This window comes from Struthio camelus, chromosome 2 (genome assembly GCF_040807025.1).
Source record: "Struthio camelus isolate bStrCam1 chromosome 2, bStrCam1.hap1, whole genome shotgun sequence".
Classification (NCBI taxonomy): domain Eukaryota; kingdom Metazoa; phylum Chordata; class Aves; order Struthioniformes; family Struthionidae; genus Struthio; species Struthio camelus.
In genome coordinates, this window is record NC_090943.1 from 121,594,322 (window position 1) to 121,612,937 (window position 18,616).

An 18,616-nucleotide genomic window follows, 5' to 3' on the forward strand; every position below is an offset into this window, starting at 1 on the left:
GTACCTGGTGGTTATGCTGGAAAGGACAAACAGGCCATGCTGGTGGAGGGGGGGGGGCGTGGGGGGTGGTGCCCCTTCAAGCCCCAGGGCTCCTGAGCAGGCTGCACTGGGCGCAGCGTGCCACCACCACGCGCGCTCTGCAGTGAGCAGGCTGCAGCCAAGCAGGTGTGCCGCTTCGGTTCCTGCTCCCTGGAGCGGGCAGGAAGGGAGTACTCACGTGCCCACCCGTGTTAGTAGCGGTGGGGGGATCCCCAGCTGCCTGACCCAGCGTCCCGGATCAGGGGGCACGGTGGTGCTGCCTGCCTGCAGCCTGCCAGGGCGGGGAGTTTCCCTCGGTGGCGGGGGGAACCTTGGGAAAGGCTGCCTGGCGTCTTCGAGCCTTGAAAAAGGCCACCGAGGCAGCTTCTTCCCCACTGCTTCAGTGATTTCAGCTCTCTTCTTCTCTCCTCCACCATCACTGTCGCAAGAGCTGCTGCTGGGCTCACGTGTGCCCCTTTTATCCCTATCCCACTTTGGGTCCGCAGGCAAGCGATTGGTCAAATTTCTCTAGACCCCCCACTCTTAGTGGTCTGTTTTCGATCCCCAATTTTAATGCGGGCCTGTCTGCAGCCGGCCGTGCAGACCCGCCTTCCTTCGGGAACATTCTGCCTGACTGACTGGTACGGGCTCTTAGGGAACATACTAGCCCTCCACCAATGATTTTAAATTGTGGTAGTGGGAGATTTCCATGGGCTACCCAGGGTCACAAAAAGGACAGGGTGATTGACACCTTATACCTCTCCTAACTTTGTCCCCTAAACCAAACCTTCCACGACAGAGGATAATCATTTTGGCCTTCTTTCCTGCCAGGGCACATTGCTGGCTCATATTCAGCTTGCTGTTTACCCACACCTACAGGGTCCTTTTCAGCTGAGCTGCTCCCAGCCAGCCATTGCTTCCAGCCAGCTAGTGCTGTCTCATTGGCTGGCTTTTCCTTCCCACGTGCAGGAGTTTCCATTTGTCCTTGTTCAATTTCATAAGGTTCATAATCTCATAATGGTATCTGCCTGTCCCTCCAGCCTGTGCCCCTCTGAATGGCAGCTTTGCATTGAGCATGTTAAATGGTCCATCCAGTTTGGTGTTGTCTTCAAATTTGAAAAAGTGTACTTTGTCACCATCCCTAGATCATCAATAAAGATCTTACAAAGGGCAGGTCTCAGGGTAGGCACCTGCAGTACTCTAATTGTCGCAGGCCTCCAGGTAGAATAAAAATCCATTAACCGCTGCTCTCTGAGCATGACCATTCAGCTATTTTTTAATCCACCTATTTGTGCATCCATCCAGACCCTAACTTCCCAACTTGGATACAAGAATACTGTGTCGAAAGCCTTCCTAAAGTCAAGGTAGATGTCATCCACTGTTCTCCCCTTGTCCATGAATCTGGTCATTTTATCATAGAAGGCTGTCAAATTGGTCAGGTATGATTACCCCTTGGTAAATCGAAAGTGACTGTTCCCAATCACCTTTTTTTCCTCCAAGTGGTCAGAAATGCATTCCAAAAGGACTTGCTCTATAACTTTCCCAGGGACCAAAGTGAGGCTGACCAACCTGTAGTTCCCTAGATTGTTCTTTTGGCCTCTTTTGAAGATGAGTGCGACATTTGCCTTTCTCCAGCTGTTGTGGACCTCCACTGGTCTCCATGACCTTTCAAAGAGCAGCCTTGCAAGAACATTAGCCAGTTCTCTCAGCACCCTTAGGTGCGGGTCCCATGGATTCATATGTGTCAAGTTCTCTCAAGTAATCCCTGAATGTATTCTCACATGCTCCCTGCCCATCTCTCCTTTGAACTCTTTCACTAAGCACAGAGACCTGTGAGACCCTGACAGTGAAGACTGAGGCAAAGAAGGCATTGAGTGCTTCAGCCTTATCTGTGTCTGCTGACACTAGATCACCCCCCCCATTCAGCAGTGGAGCCACATTTTCATTGTTCAGCCTTTTAATACTAATGTAGTGATAGAAGTCCTCTATATTGGCCTTGACATCCTTTACAAGCTTTCCTAGCACCATGTCTACATGGGTGGACAACATTTCTAAATTCCTCCTTTGTAGCCTGTTCTTGCTTCCAACTTCTCTATGCTGTCTTTTTGTATTGTTTCTCTGCCATGGGTTCCCTCCTTAGCTAGTCTGCTGATATGTCTGCTTCTTTTCCTGAGAATTGGGATGGACAATTTTTATGTTTGGAGGATGCTGTCCTTAAAGGTCTGCAGGTTTCCTGAGCTCCTTTGCTCTTTAGAGTTGTCTCTCATGGGATTCCCCCTACCAGTTTTCTGAGTACACGAAGTCTTCCCACCTGAAGTCCAGGGTCTGTACTCTGCTACTCTCCTTCCTCACCCCTTTAGGAACTGGAACTCCACTACCTCATGATCCCCACAACCAAAGCCTCCATTGATTACACATCCCCAGCCAGTTCCTCCTTGGTAGTGAATAGCAGATCCAGCTGTGTGTCATCCTTCAGTGGTCATCCGATTCTTGTATCAAAAAGTTGATTCTGACACCATCCAGCAATCTTTTTGACTGCTTGCACTCTGCTGTGTTGGCCTTCCAGCAGATGTCATGGAGGTTAAAGTCCTCCACAAGTAACAGGGTCTGTGATCCAGAGGCTTCCTTGACTTGCTTAAAGAAGACTTCATCCTCTTCCTCACCCTGTTTGGGTGGTCTGTAACACACTCCCATCATGATGTCCCCCATGTCACTGTCCTCTCCTCTGACCCTGACCCACAAAATCGCAACCAAACTGTTGTCTATCCCATAAAAGAGCTCCATACATTCAACCTGCTCCTGCACATGGAAGGAAACTCCCCCTCCTTGCCCTCTCTGTCTGTCTTTCCTGGCATGCTTCTATCCGTCCCTTGCAGCATGCAAGTCATGTGAACTGTCTCACCATGTCTGTCATTCCAGCAATGTTGTGGCTTTGTGATGGCACACAGAACTCTAGTTCCTCCTATTTGTTTCTCCAGCAACCCCCCAAGATGTCACGTTGGTAGAGGGGTGCCCCTATCCCCTGCAGGGATGTCCCTGATAGCTATTACTTTCCTTTTCTCCTTGTGTGAGTGCTTGGTTGAGTCTCAGCTGGCTCTGACACCTCCTCCAGCGAGAGGTCATCTTTCTGACCTCTTCCCAGGGCACAATACCTCTCCTCTTCCTCTTCTAGAGGTCATTCAATGCCATCACTCTTAATTGCTCTTTACAATATATTCCCCTTTGTCCTGCAGCACCGTGCCTCTCCTCCCCCCAGCCCATCCACGTACATCTCTCTTTCCTTGTTTCTTGCCCTATGTCTTGTCAAGCACTCAGCATTACAGCCTCAGTCTGAAAAAGCGTCTGTAGCCTGTCCTGTGGTGCTATGGAACTGGTGAGCCATGGGCATGAGTCACGGCCTGCCAACTTCTGTGTCACTCTTGCCAAAGTAAATGAAATGATGAGGAGGAAGGATGTGCCCTCTCACAACTGCAAAGGACTAAGAGTTTGACATTTGGTGGTGTGGGGGATTACCTGAAATTACCTGGGAAGCTAAGGATTAAATAGGCCAAGCCTACAGGGTCCTCCAAAGCACACGTGGTTGATCTTCGGTGTCTAGGGCTACACTTGCGTGCTGGTTTGTATGAGTTCAGAAGATACTGGTGATACTTCTTCTATGTGTAAGCTTGAATTTTAGAGGTACTTTAATTATCAGCATTAAGAAATATACATCTCTGTGTTTTAATTCGATAATTCAGTACGTGATATAACAGCAGGTACAACAATTTCTACATTTTACGGTAAGAGAAATTTATCATTTACATTCTGTTGACCACTAGGGAAGTGAAAATGAATTCTGTTTTTAGCTTCAAGAGAATTCACTGTTTAAAAATGCTTACATAATGCTAATATGCAAACTGCTTGTCTTTGAAGAGAGTTGTTTTCAGACTAACTTTTCAACCTCAGAAGATAAGGATCAGCCTTGAAGAGAGAAGCAGATAATTTATTTTAAGAGTGTACACTTAGTACTGCTTATGGGGAGTCTTTTTAAAGGTTTCGTCTTCAGGCAAAAAGGTGCCTTCAGATCAAGGAGAATTAGCAAGTCCAGATGTAATAACCTGGAAAGCTTGAGGTCCATTATTCTGATATTGTGATTTTTTGGGATGTTTCTGTATTCAACCCATGCTGTTAATATACTTGTCTCAGTCTTTTGGATAAATCTGCCAGATGTGAGTTTCTTCCTAGAGTGAACTGACCTGGACGCACAGCATGCACAACAGCAGCGCTGCAGCTCTGCAAACGACTGGAACGTGTAACGAGACCGTGTCCCCACAGCCATCGAGCTCGGAGTTTTCGCTGGGTGTGTTGGTGCTCCTGGCTGTCCTTATGGTGTTGCTAGCTCTGATCACAGTCCTTGGGAACGCCTTGGTGATCCTTGCTTTCATAACGGACAGAAACCTCAGGCATCGGAGCAATTATTTCTTTCTCAATCTTGCTATTTCTGACTTTGCAGTGGGTAAGTTGCAACCGTGAAGGCATGGAGTGTTTGTTCTCTAGTAATGTTAAGAGAAGCAGGGGTGCATTTTGCTGGGTGGTTTCTTCTAAGAGCAGTATTTCCCAGCTGTGTGTCTAGGGGAGGGACAAGGAATGGTGGAAACTTCATTAAGTGTTTTAGCAGTCTGTTATTTCTCAGAAATGTATTATAATGAGGAATACATCCATTGTCATATAAATACTTTTAATGTTATTGCTTCAGAAAAAAGGAGCAACTACTATGTGTGAATACTGACTGGAGGAAAGAGGTTGTGCGCTAGTTGTTCTGATTTAACCTACTCCTCCTGTTAAATTATTCATTGCAGACTTTCAGAATAACCTCACATTTGACAATATAACTATGTTCTGAGACATCTACATGTGTTACATCAAAGTAAATGAATTACTTCTCTACATAGTACTAATCACTTATTAAAGTATTATACTATAGCAAAAGCGCTCTACCATTTGTTCTTTTTACTGGATGCAACTGAAGGGCAAGCTGTGGAGCAGATGGATTGTCCTGATGCCAGCAACTGTCTACTCCCATCTGTTTTCCTTATTAACCCCCTCTTCCCATAATGTCATTGCAGAAGTACCAGAGAGTTGCCCATGGATGTACAGTAAGGCCAGTAGCAGAGGGCAATGCCAGGACAGGAGGTGGGTGGTGGGAATGCATTCTGCAGCACGCCTTCAGGGTCCAAGCCAGGAACCAGTGCAGCAGAGAAAGCTTTGCGCAAGCATCATCCAGAGGCAGATGTCCCAGCAAAAAGGAAACGAGTTAGGTTCCTAAGCAAGTTCAAAAGCGCAGAAAACTGATTTTTAGAAGGCTTTCCAGTGAGGTCTGCCTGGCTCTTTTAATGTAGCAGCTTCAGTACAGGATCACAAGTTTTTAACTCTAGGTCCTAGGAGCAGAAGTAGTAACTGCATCTTGAGAAATATTATAAAAATCTTCTTCTCTTGACTTGAGGCGAGCAAATTGGTATTTCTGCACACAAGTGCTTCTTTTTCAGGCAGTCACAGAGACCAGTATTCATCGAACCACAAGGAGGGAAGTAGCATCCTCATTGATCTACACTGCTTCTAGCAATACTCTTCAGAAGTACTATTTCTCATTCAGTGCTGAATAGTGAAGCACATTAGTTTAGCCTCTAAGACTTTGCTTTATTTATGCAATTTATGAAAGGCAGTCCCTAATTCTGGAGCTCACCCCCTGGAGCAGAAACTAAATGATGCATGTGCTGAAACCTTTGTTTTCCTGCTCCCTACATGCAGGTGGCTAGAACTGCCACTCCATTGCTCAGGTCTTCTGCAAAAGCCTGTCTCTCCTTGAATTTTACAATTTAGTCAAGAAATTTTAAATCTCACCTTTCATATCGGTTCTTGTTTGTAGCTGGTGCCTCAGGGAGTCTTAAGTCAGCCAAGAGGAAATGGTTGGTTTCGGTATTTTGTAGGCCTATAGACCACCTAAATCTGGGCCTTCATCTCTGCGATCAGTCAGAAAATGCTTTATTTTCTGAAACTGCTGTGTTTTTTCAATTTCTTAGGGAACTGGAATCTTTCCAGACAGTGTGACTCATGTCTTCTTTATCCTCTTATTAGTAAAAGTGAGAACAGTTTCAAATATAAATGCTTAAAGTCTGGTTCTTGCATCTATAGTTATATCTATAGCTAAATTCAGAGATTATTTTTGACGTGATGCCAAATGCTGGTTGATCGCATTGAAGATGGTGAGAACAGTAGCTGTCATCAGCAACTCTGAAAAATGAGTATTTTGTACAGGAGTGATTCTGCTTGTATTTCAAATATATTTTAAGACAAGTCATTGCTATTGAAAGTGCTGCATGCACGTGCCTGTTGATAGCAGCCATTGTTATAAACTCATTGCCCCAAAGACGATTATTGTCAGTGGACCACACCAGCCTGAATATGATGAGTAAATTTTAAGATCTGGTCATCTTCAGCTGACATATTAAAAAATAATAATCTGAAAAGCTTACAACGGATCTCAAAGGTGCTCGAAGGTGTAGTTCTGTATTTGTCTCTAGTGGAACAGCTATTTCAGGCATGGAGCATCAGATATTGCACCATACTTTTGAAAGAATATAAGGGGTGGTAAAACTACATTTTAAGAAAGAAGTTGCTGAATTACTAGCTTAAAAATAAAACAAAACCATGACTTACCCATGAAAATAGTTCAAAGCAATGGAAAGATAAGTGGATAAGTGGAAAGCAATGTTTTGGTATTCTGCCTAAAGGCAACTCCTTACTTGAACTTTATTTGTATTGCAATAGGTGATACAAAAATAATATATCTGTCAGCAAATTAGCGATGATTAGTAGAAACTTTTCTTCACCTATGGCAAGAGAATTTCTGTTTCCTGCTAAATAGAGAAAGGAGAAATTAATGGCCAACTCTACTGGTAGCAATATGTAAACTTTTTACATTTGCAAGCACCTACATTTCAGCACTTTGCAACAGTATGAAGTACTACCTGATTTCAGAGAGAGAAAGTTTGGTGGATTTTCATCCTTTCTGTTTTATTTTGTTATTTTCTTTGTGTTTAACACCTCTTTAATTGCAAGAATTTCAATCTCTATTAACCAACCAACCTTTCTCCCGTATTAGGGTAAGTATTGACTTGTTTCTCTCATTGGCTAAATTTCTTTGTTTCTTGGCCTTTTGGACAAAAGCTAATCACAACCAAACAAAAAATAATTATCGGAGTTATCTCAGCTGGAGAACCAGCATGATTTAAAACATCACTTAAGGAGAGTTTCATATCTCTGCTGTGACTACTCTATCTTTGGTAGGTTTACAGATGTCACACAAACTCTCCACTGTATTTTTGCTAACTTAGAAATGCTAACTAAGAAATGCTAACTAATCTCACATGAAAAAACTCTAATTCAGGTAAAAGATTGTAGGATGTACAGTAATAAGGTTACATCTCTAAGCATAACCACAGTGCATACATGCTGAGCACAAGTTACGTATCTTTAGAGTCTATAAAGTTGGTTAGATTGCAGTTTTCTTCTTCAGCAGATCCTTCTTTGCTGATTTGCCCTAAGCTTATTCCTAACAGTCAGCATATACAAATTTACTGAGATTTAATATACAGAAAGTCATCTTCAGATTTCATGAGAATTTAAGAATTTCCATATATAAATTACTGCTAGTATAAATTATTGGTATCTTATTAGTATTTCTTTTTAACTTAATACCAAAATACTGACTCTCTGCTTCCATGAGTACCATTTGCAATCCTGATTTCAACAACTGCATTGTGTCTTTGCGGTTGCTTTCCATAGGTGCATTCTGCATACCTCTGTACATCCCTTACAGCCTCACAGGGAAATGGCTATTGGGAAGAGGAGTCTGCAAGATCTGGCTACTTATGGACTATCTTCTGTGCACGGCTTCAGTATTTAACATTGTTCTTATCAGCTATGACCGTTTCCTATCTGTTACTAAAGCTGTAAGTACTCTGTTTATAGCCTCTCTGAATTTTTGTCTCAAAAATGTGGGATGTGGCAAGGCCAAATCTTGATATTAGTGATATAACCCTCGCTGTATTAGTAAGAATAGGCCCAAATTTAATCAAGGGAAGAGCTCTCAAAAATGTGCTGGCATGTGGAAATTGTTAGATTTTTGCAGGTAAATGAGGTGAATATTCTGCGCTGAGCCAAAGTCACTTGAACAGCTCTTTTCTCCCTATTCTTGCTACAGGCTGCTGTTGTGCTACTAAAAAAAACAGTCTGCGGGGTGAAAAAGGGAAGGCAGGAGTCTGGCAAAAAAAAGGCTAAGGAAAGAGGAAGTTTGAAGTAAACTGTGGTTTTGGGTTGGACCTAAAATCAAACATGGAAGAAAAAGGCACTGGGGATAGGCCAGTGAAGGACACTGGGGATATGCAGGAATCAACTCTTCTCAGCATCTGGAACAGAACTCAAAACTTCAGATGCATGCTCTGCTTTTTGCAGAGCACCTTATGTGTGCCTTACGTCTTAATTCATGCAAAGGATAGAGGTCAGTTTTTCTTTCCAGTAATTCTATTAGCTTAAATGGTAGAGAAAAGTGTGGGAGAGCTAAAGATTCCAGCTCTTTAGTGATCTATGAGAATGTCAATAGGATATCTTATGATACATTTCAGCTTTTGTTTTAATTAATTATAATAATTTACACTATTATACTTGCATTGTTTTTATTAAATGTTATTATTTTATGTTATTTAATTTTATTTCGAGGAAAAAGTCTGAGAAATTAAACACCTAAACATTTTACATTTAAGAAACATTACATTGGAAAGCCAAAGCATCAGCTTTTACAAAGTGCCAAATTAAGAGCAAGCTTTTACGAAGTGCCAAATGAACAGCACCTGCACAAATGCAATTAAGACCTACGGACATCTATATGATAGTCTTTAATGAGATTCATTCATACTTTTTTTTTCAACTGGATGTCTATCTATCTTAGCTCCCAGAATTATAGATTCATCCTAACATCCTGTCACAGTGATGGAGCAGGGTATGAGAGCTGTAAGATATCTGCCTGTTCTAAGTGATATAGTGGAAAATGTGTGCTGGGCCAGGAGCTGGGAGGAGAAGGAAAAAAAAGGGTGATTTCATGGCTTTATCAGCTAAAGGCTGCCCTGCAGAACTGGAGTCTATCCCTACCTCCTCATGATCTATGCAGTAAATGCATTTTTTCAAAGGTGGCTGTTAAATATATGTGGCACATTTTCTGTTGACTACTTTTATGTGTACAGCCCTATTTCCTTGTAAAATGCTGTAAAAAGGCAGTGCACTTGTCAGTGAATGGGAGTCATGCTCTGAGCAACTGTAAAATGCTAATTACACTGGCAGCTCAGGCTGCAGATGTCACAAACAAGGCATTTCAAATTAGGAGATATTTCTGACACTGATGGATGATCATGTTTCATTGCCTGGACCCTAGCACCGTTACATTAACCATGTAGAGAGACACCCCTATGTTATGTTAACATCAACAAATTGAACACAACTGAGGACATTCCTGGGTGAGCTTCAGCTGCTCAGCATAGCTGTAGCTCTAAGTTACCAAGTAGCATGCTCAGCTCCTTTGCTGGTACTTTTGTGAGTTCCAAACGTTTCTCTAAGGGTATGACATTTTTCTTTTTTTCTCACAGGTATCTTACAGAGTCCAGCAGGGAGCGGCCTCCAACCCTGTTGTGAAGATGGTGGCCATCTGGGTCTTGGCCTTCCTCCTCTACTGCCCGGCGGTTCTCTTCTGGGAGCGTGTGGCCGGCTACAGCGTGGTCGCGGAGGAGCAGTGCCATGCTGAGTTCTTCAGCAACTGGTACTTCCTCCTGTGTGCCTCCACCTTGGAGTTCTTTGTGCCACTGCTCTTGGTGAGCTATTTCAACGTGCACATCTTCCAGAATATCCAGAAGCGCCAGAGACATGGCAGCATGCAGGAGGGTGAACCTCCGAAGAGCAGCAGCCTGTCTTGGAGAACTTGCCTCTTGCCAAGGCAAGGAGTGTCGTCTTCAGAAGCAGAGGACAGTGTTTCTTCCTCTATGAGGCCAAAGAAAGTGTCTTTGGTAACTGAAAGTTCATCTCCATCCAGAGGCAATTCTGTAACCCCAGAGAATGATCTTTCTGCTTCTTTCCATGCAAAGACCAGCTCAAAACTGCAGCAGGACAAGAAAATTGCGAAGTCGCTTGCCATAATTGTGTGCGTCTTTGCCGTCTGCTGGGCCCCGTATACGTTACTAATGATTATTCGTGGAGCCTGCCAAGGAACGTGTGTCCATAACTCCTTGTATGAAATTACCTTTTGGCTTTTGTGGCTCAATTCTGCTTTGAACCCATTTCTCTACCCTCTCTGTCACATGAAGTTTCGAATGGCTTTCATGAAAATATTATGTCCCAAAAAGCTTTCAACATTGAGATCAAGCTCTTTTTAGAAGGAAAAAAAACTGTACAGATTTACAGCTGAAGAGCAGCTGTAGCTATACTGAATGAGGGATGCAAGAGGCCAAGGTCTGTAAGTAGATGCAATATCTTTCAATAGATTAGAAAGGTTGGACAAACAAAGTGTACTTTCCCCAGCTATTTCAATTGGCCAGATAAAAGATATTGCCTCTATCTTCAAACCTTACCTTGACTTACCCTATCAGACCAGTCACACTATCTTCATTCTGGTTGTTAAAGATACTGTTTTCAATAATAGTACAGCTTATATTCGTGTTCATGGATGGTATTAGTTAATAATGCAATAAAGATGGTTATTTGCTATAAGGTCAGTAGTATTCAAAAGGCAGCATCTTCTCTTTTCTCTTTTTTTTTTTTTGAACAGTTTATACTGCATTCAGAAGCAATTTTTTTCTTACTGTAAAATATTCAGTTAATTTATGATTTCTGTTGTCAGACACATGGCAGGATTCCTTTCTTTCATGATTCTTAGACATCAAGGACAACACAGGGACTACTTTTAAAGATCTTAATGAAGATGTTCTCTGGAGAAAGGCATTAATCTGCATACCTGATGAGATGAAGTGGTGGAGAATTCAGAGCTGTAAGGCATTTATGCATATCTTCAGCTATTCTTTAAGAAACAAGCCTTCTACAGCTATAGTTTTGAAAGATCATGGAAAAGAGTAGCATTTCCTATTCAAAACTGTTATAGAAATCAAGGCCAGGCCCATAGGGAGCAGCATGCTGACCACGGTCGGGAATGTATCTGTGACTGAATAACCCAACAGAGCATCTTGCAGACTTCGGGAATATGTGACCTCCTTGGATCCTGTCTGATTGCACCACCACAAGAGCATCAGCCCAGCCCTGAGCAGGGGGAAGTAGCCTCATGATCACAGGCCCTCGTTCTCATGGGAGACTTCAACCACCGTGACATCTGCTGGAAAGACAACAGCTAGGCAACAGAAAGACAGCAGTCCAGGAGGTTCCTGAAGAGCACTGATGATAACTTCTTGACTCAGGTGGTGGAGAAGCCAACGAGGAAAGGTGTGCTCCTGGACCGTGTACTAACAAACAAAGAAGGACTGGTTGGAGATGTGAAGGTTGGGGGCAGCCTTGGCTGCAGTGACCATGAGATGGTGGAGTTCAGGATCCTGTGAGGAGGAAGCAGGGCAATAAGTAGGATTGCAACGCTGGACTTCAGGAGAGCTAACTCTGGCCTCTTCAGGGACCTACTTAGGGGAATCTCATGGGACAGGGCCCTAGAAGGAAGAGGGGTCCAAGAAAGCTGGTTAATATTCAAGCATCACTTCCTCCAGGCTCAAGATCGGTGCATCCCTCTGAGGAAGAAGTTCGGCAAAGCGGGCAGGAGACCTCCATGCATAAGGAGCTCCTGGCCAAACTCCAACAGAAGAAAGAAGTACACAGAATGTGGACAAGGGGACAGGCCACTTGGGAGGAATACAGGGACGTTGTCAGAGAATGCAGGGATGCGATGAGGAACACTAAGGCCCATTAGGAATTAAATCTGGCAAGGGATGTCAAGGACAACACGAAGGGTTTCCTCAAATACATCAAGAGCAAAAGGAAGACTAGGGAAAAACGTGGGCCCGCTGCTGAATGGGGCGGGTGCCCTGGTGACAAAGGAGACAGAGAAGGCAGAGCTGCTGAATGCCTTCTTTGCTTCAGTCTTCACTGCTAAGGCCAGCCCTCAGGAATTCCAGACCCTGGGGACAAGAGAGGAAGGCTGGAGAAAGGAAGACTCTCCCTTGGTCGAGGAGGATCGGGTTAGAGATCGTTTGTCCAAACCTGACGTCCACAAATCCAATGGGCCCCGATGGGATGCACCCACGAGCGCTGAGGGAGCTGGTGGATGTCATTGCTAGGCCACTCTCCATCACCTTGGAAAGGTCCTGGAGAACAGGAGAGGTGCCTGAGGACCGGAAGAAAGCCAGTGTCACCGTAGTCTTCCAAAAGGGCGAGAAGGAGGAGCCAGGAAACTACAGGCCTGTCAGCCTCACCTCCATCCCTGGAAAGGGGATGGAACAGCTCATGCTGGAGGTCATCCTTAAGCATGTGGAGGACAAGAAGGTGATCAGGAGTAGTCAGCATGGATTCACCAAAGGGAAATCATGCTTGACCAATCTGATAGCCTTCTAGGATGGAATGACTGACTGGGTAGACGAGGGCAGAGCGGTGGATGTTGTCTACCTGGACTTCAGCAAGGCTTTTGACCCTGTCTCCCATCACATCTGAGGGGTAAACTCAGGAGTGTGGGTTAAATGAGTGGACAGTGAGGTGGATTGAGAACTGGCTGGATGGCAGAATTCAGAGGGTTGTGGTCAGTGGCACAGAGTCTAGTTGGAGGCCTGTAGCCAGCAGTGTCCCCCAGGGGTCAGGACTGGGTCCAGTCTTGTTCAATGTATTCCTCGATGACCTGGAGGAAGGGACAGAGTGCACTCTCAGCAACTGATACTGATGATACTAAACTGAGGGGAAGGGCTGTGCTGCCATTCAGAGGGACCTGGACAGGCTGGAGAGTTGGGCAGAGAGGAACCTCATGAAGTTCAAGAAAGGCAAGCGCAGGGTCCTGCACCTAGGGAAGGATAACCCCATGCACCAGTACAGGCTGGGGGTTGACCTGCTGGAAGGCAGCTCAGCAGAGAAGGACCTGGGAGTGCTGGTGGACACCAAGTTAAGCACGAGCCAGCAATGTGCCCTTGTGGCCAAGAAGGCCAGTGGGATCCTGGGGTGCATTAGGCAGAGTGTTGCCAGCAGGTGGAGGGAGGTGATTCTCCTCCTCTGCTCAGCCCTGGGGAGGCCTCCCCTGGAGTCCTGTGTCCAGTTCTGGGCTCCCCAGTACAAGAGAGAGATGGAGCTAGTGGAACAAGTCCAGCGGAGGGCTACAAAGATGATGAAGGGACTGGAGCATTTCCTCTGAAGAAAGGCTGAGGGAGCTGGGCCTGTTGAGCCCGGAGAAGAGAAGACTGAGGGGGGGATCTGATCAATGTGTATAAGTGTCTGAAGGGAGGGTATCAAGAGGATGGGCCCAGACTCTTCTCCGTGGTGCCCAGCGATAGGATGAGAGGCAACAAGCATAAACTGAGACACAAGAAGTTCTGCCTGAACCTGAGGAAAAACTTCTTTCCTGTGAGGGTGAGTGAGCACTGGCACAGGTTGCCCAGAGAGGCTGTGGAGTCTTTCTCTGGAGATACTCAAAACCTGCCTGGATGCAATGCTGGGCAACGTGCTCTAGAGGACCCTGGTTGAGCAGGGAGGTTGGACTAGATGATCTCCAGAGGTCCCTTCCAACCTTGGCCATTCTCTGAGATTCTGTGAGTGGGGCCTGGCTTAAAGCATCCCGTGCTGAGAGAGAGAAGAACACACCTTCTCTCTCTGTGAAAGAGCTACGCTGCTCATTAGAGAGTGAATCACTTACTTTTCCTGAGTTTTTACAGTTATAACGAGAGAGGAGAAATTCTGCTGCTGCCCTCCCAGGAGGACGCGTGTACAGCAGGCAGAACAGCACCAATACTTTGTAGCCCCTCTGAATCCTTTCCTGACTCCCAGTGAAATGGAAACCCACCTTGTGAGAGATGTAGGTCTTGCAGGCCTTTCTCATTTCCAAATATGGTATAATGCATGAGGACCAACTCAACTCCACGTGAGCAAAACCCCATTTAGTTCAATGTGCCAGTGACGAAGCAATTCAAATAATTCAGAAATAGGTTAAATGGGAATATTCTATCTCATTTCTCCTCCTTCGTACACCTGCTATTTCTTTTACAAGCCCTTTGTTGGAGGTTGTGATAAATGAGTAAATGTATTACACACTAATGATGTGTTCAGTTTTCTCTGGGAGGCAAAAAAATGACTTACCTTAATGGCTACCCATAGTATGTGTGGTGAATTAGTGAGACAGAGGAGGAGTAAACTCCTTTTAATATTCAGCTTCCAAAATGTTTAAGTCATTTAGTTACAGAATTCTGGTATTTTCACGTACTTGATTCCTTACTAAAATAAGTGGGTGTAACTCTTTAAAATACAAACAGTTTCTTTTCTTAACGCTACCAGTAAGTATAAGGCTGACAAATGAATGAAGGAATAAATACTAAAGAAATGTGAATAGTAGTGGGTATCCCATTTATCTTACAACTTTAATGCAAATCCATGTTAATGTGTTTTACTTAACAATCCTTTTAATGTTCTCCTTCTGGGTTGAAGTGCCACTTAATCACAGTCATTTGTCCTGCTGTACTGTGTGACAGTGTAAACTTGGCTACCTACACAAATTAAATATGTATTCACTAATGTTGTAGTAAGTGTTATCTCTCTAATGTAAGCTGGGAACTGAAAGAATTGACAGGAACTACTTCAAAAACCTATTTTTTAAACAGAACTTTGCTGAAGATACTCATCATGAAGTACGGTGTATGAACTGAAAATAAAATAATACAGAGAATTCAGGAAATAAATACGTAAGTGTTATTATTTTTATAAACTCAAAGGGAAGATAAGAATCTCAATTTGGACATTTTGTGAGGTTTAAAATACTAGGAAATAGTGATGGATGGTTAGCTTTTTGGGAATAGTCTTGCCCAATAGGATTCAGGTTTAATGTTTTGAGGAAGGAGGATCGTTCATACACTTGCAGGTAGAAGCATGGATATAAGTTCAATGTCAGGAGAATGACGGCCAAGGACAAAGCCGTTATTTTATTGTCTAATCACTAATATAAAGCTGCTTTTTACAAATAGAGCAAGCAGATGTACTTAATTTGACATTGTCTCCAGGCAGACCAGGTCTAATTTTTACCCTAATGTTATACTCTGTGTTTACCTAGCCTAGGCTTGTTGTTCTGTTGTCAGTCTTAGCTGTGGGGATGAGAAGGTCTTTCCTTCTACAGCCTCATGTCTATTAACATTTCCTTTGATTTTTTCTTCCTATGATATTTCTTTTTGGCCTAATATAGGCTGGAATCTAAACTTTTGAAGCCTGTCAGGCTTCAAAACTGAGAGGTCTAAAAAAGTATATTGGCTTTTCTACCTCTTCCCTAGTATTCTCTGAATACACTGCTTATTTGATCTGTAGATTAGAAGTAATCTTTTTGTTGATGTTTAAACAACACTGGGCACTACAGGGCCTTGGTCCATCACTTAGACTTATAGTTACTGCTAAAAGCCTATGGATTTATCAAAACGGGGCAGAACACGAAACACGGGTATCTGCTGTACCTAATGATTTTCTGTAAATGCAGTGTGTATCAGTTTTGTTCCCTGCAAAGCTTTTGCCATTCCTTTAAAGCACGACTTGTAAATTCAGCAATATTTAACATGTGCAAAGAAATCCTTTTGTGACAGCCTGAAGAGAAAATGGCTCCTTAATGCTCTATAAGACCTGCTTTTGATAGCGCTAGGCATAGCAGGCTAAAGATCTCATTCTGGTTAAGTTATCGTAAGGATATCTATGAAACGAAGCTTTTGCCACGTGTAGATAATGAAACATGTTGTTAGATCTATGTCAAGTTATTTTTTTTTGTTCTTCCTCCTCCTTGCTCTCTTGTTCTGCTTGCCTCTCATACCAGCCTTATATCTGCCGCAACTGCATATTACAGGCCAGAATATCAACTGAATGCTGGTATTAACAGGGACTTATTTTTCAGCAGCCTGATGCACAAGGGTGCATTCTGCAGCAGTGCCCCATGCAATGCCTGGGAAAGGCAAGACTTTTGCAGAACTCAACAACTGAGTCTAAGTTAGTTGATACAAAATACTGATGACAAGCCTAGCTCCTCTGAGGGCCAGTGAAGCACCCAACACTGTCTCCATTTGAGCTTACCTGGCATCTTAGAAGTTGTCAAAGTAATTATTTTAACTGGACAGTGCTTCTTAACGTACACTTAGTTTTAGGAGCAGAGACAAATAGTTCAGTTAATACCAATGGCTAATTTCTAATAGGCTTTGCAACCACACTGGGAAGTAAGTTGGCAATCTAGTTGCTCCTGCTTTCCCTCACATTTTGTGAGATATTGTTATTAGAAGAGAAGTAGGAAAAGAGCAAACGGGCAAGAAAAATAGGGCGAATTAGGTAAGGGGCTAGATCAATCTCTCTTTTCTTCTAACACAGAGGTTATTTCTAACAGAAAAAGGCATAGGAGCTCTGTAGTTTATACTGCTAGAGAAAATGGGGATGTGCTTATGTCTTGAAAGAAAGAGGACAGAACAGTAATATACTTGGAAGAGGGAAATTAATTTGGGAAATTCCAAATTGAAATTTTCCTTTGGAGGAAATTAGCAGAACAGTGGTTGAAGAAATCTCGTTGAACAACAGTAGGAAAAGGGATTAATAAACACAGCCAAGCTCAGGTGAAAAAGAAAGATATCTTGGTTTCTCAGGAACTGGTTTTTTTATCACTGAAGACCATTTAGTCAATACGAAGCATACTTTAACACAAAGGCCCACACAATAAATTGCATGCTCTTACTTCAAACTCCCTGTGTGGGGAAGGCGAAGGGGGCTCATAGCTTTTGCTAAGAACAGGTCGACCACCACCTCCAGGTAAGTGTGCTGAGGAGGGCTTAGGTCCTGAATGCCACAGAGTGTGCTGAGGAAAGGCATCAGTAAATGTGCTGGTTAGAGGGAAAAGCGATACCGCGTTTAATGGAAATTTCGTGTCTCTCTTGCATTGACTGAACCTTATAGGACTTCTCACATAAGTGTTATTTGGTAAGTGAGTGTAACTAGACAACGTCCTTTCTTTCTTAGACATAAAAAATAATATTTCAAAATATCAGAGTAAAATGATACTTTGAAATACATAAGCTACTTGACAATTGCTGTGAAAATGTCTTAAGAAAAGACTTTTATAAACAGCATTCGAATGTGCATCTAATTGCAAAAGTTGGAGTAGAAAAAAGATAGTGTCACAGTCTTTAGGGGGAAGATGTACCTAGCAGGATTATGGACATGTGGCTTTGGAGTATTATTAGTGAACAACAGCTTGGTCCTTCATAAAAAGTCTTCTTTGGGTTTTCACCAGAAGAACTGATGGTGGGAAGGATATTCTTCCTGAGCAAATCTTAATCAAGAGCAATTAGGTCCTATTGCTATTTGTGTGAGGGCACAGTTGGCACCCCACAGGCCTTAGCTGTCATGAGCAGCCTCACTGCACCCGCACCCACTCCCTCACCTTTGGGCTCTGGAGGTCCCCTAAGCTGCAGAGACCTGGCCAGAGGTATGATAAAGCTTGCAGGTTGTGCGCAGCCCCGTCTTTTGCATTTTTTGACATTTGACTGGACTTGCCAGGCTGACTCTGGACCCAGCTCATCACCTCTTGTTTGTTGGTGACCACCAGGGCCATTGATGGGAGTAGGACCGTCCCGTGCCTGCTCTGCTGGGGTGCTGTGGGGCTGTACCCACTGGGTGTGGGTGCTGCCAGCAGATGTCGTGGTCCCCCAGCAGAGCAGGCAGGGGATGTACAAAGCTGCCCTACTGCTTTATCAGCATAGTGATCTTCCCTTACTATTACATCCCTCAGCACTCTTTTCCCTGGAGTCTCACCATATTTCTTTTATTCCTGCAGTACCTGGTTTCCCATTTTGAGTCAAGAAGTTCATGTTCCTCCATATTGCTGCAATGCCTATAGATTCGCTGTGGTGCACATTTCTGTGTGCCTAGCTCAGCAGTTCCCTAGGCATGCTGGTACAGCTTTGACACTAAATGTGTTATAGATCTGATTACCGTTCTCCTCTACATTACTGTTTTCTTTCTCATTTCCTGTACTGTAAAGATATCTTCAGGAAGCCTAAAAAGAAATTGAAAATGCCCCTGAGTAAAACCTGTTGTTGGTAATATGTTAGCAGTCTAACACAAACATAAATACCTTACTTCATGAGAGTTTTACCATTTGTCAGCCTACCTGCTGTTATGCTAAAGACCTGCTGTAAATCTAAGGTGGAACACAGCATTCTTGCATATCATCACCTCAGAACATGTCTCATCCCCAGTATCTGCAAAATGATTGTGCTGCCTTGTCTCACAAACGCCAAAACTAAATGACCTATGTTCCTAACAAGTATAAATGATCATACCTATTCCCTTTGATGATATGGAGGTTCTGCCACAATATTTT

General features: G+C 43.6%; 1 protein-coding gene across 4 annotated transcripts; it reads left to right on the top strand.

Annotated features, from left to right (window-relative positions):
* The first annotated feature begins 147 nt into the window (after positions 1-147).
* On the top strand, positions 148-14,907 carry LOC104139076 (histamine H3 receptor). Of its 4 annotated transcripts, none has more exons than XM_068932394.1 (4): positions 148-165; positions 4,243-4,513; positions 7,843-8,009; positions 9,696-14,907. In XM_068932394.1, exons 2-4 carry the CDS (start codon positions 4,267-4,269, stop codon positions 10,473-10,475), a joined length of 1,194 nt encoding a protein of 397 aa, XP_068788495.1. In that variant the 5' UTR covers positions 148-165; positions 4,243-4,266; the 3' UTR covers positions 10,476-14,907. The 4 variants fall into 4 exon arrangements, with proteins under 4 accessions (XP_068788495.1, XP_068788494.1, XP_068788492.1 ...); XM_068932393.1 differs by lacking the exon at positions 148-165 and adding an exon at positions 191-3,634; XM_068932391.1 differs by lacking the exon at positions 148-165 and adding an exon at positions 192-3,797.
* Positions 14,908-18,616: the final 3,709 nt, after the last annotated feature.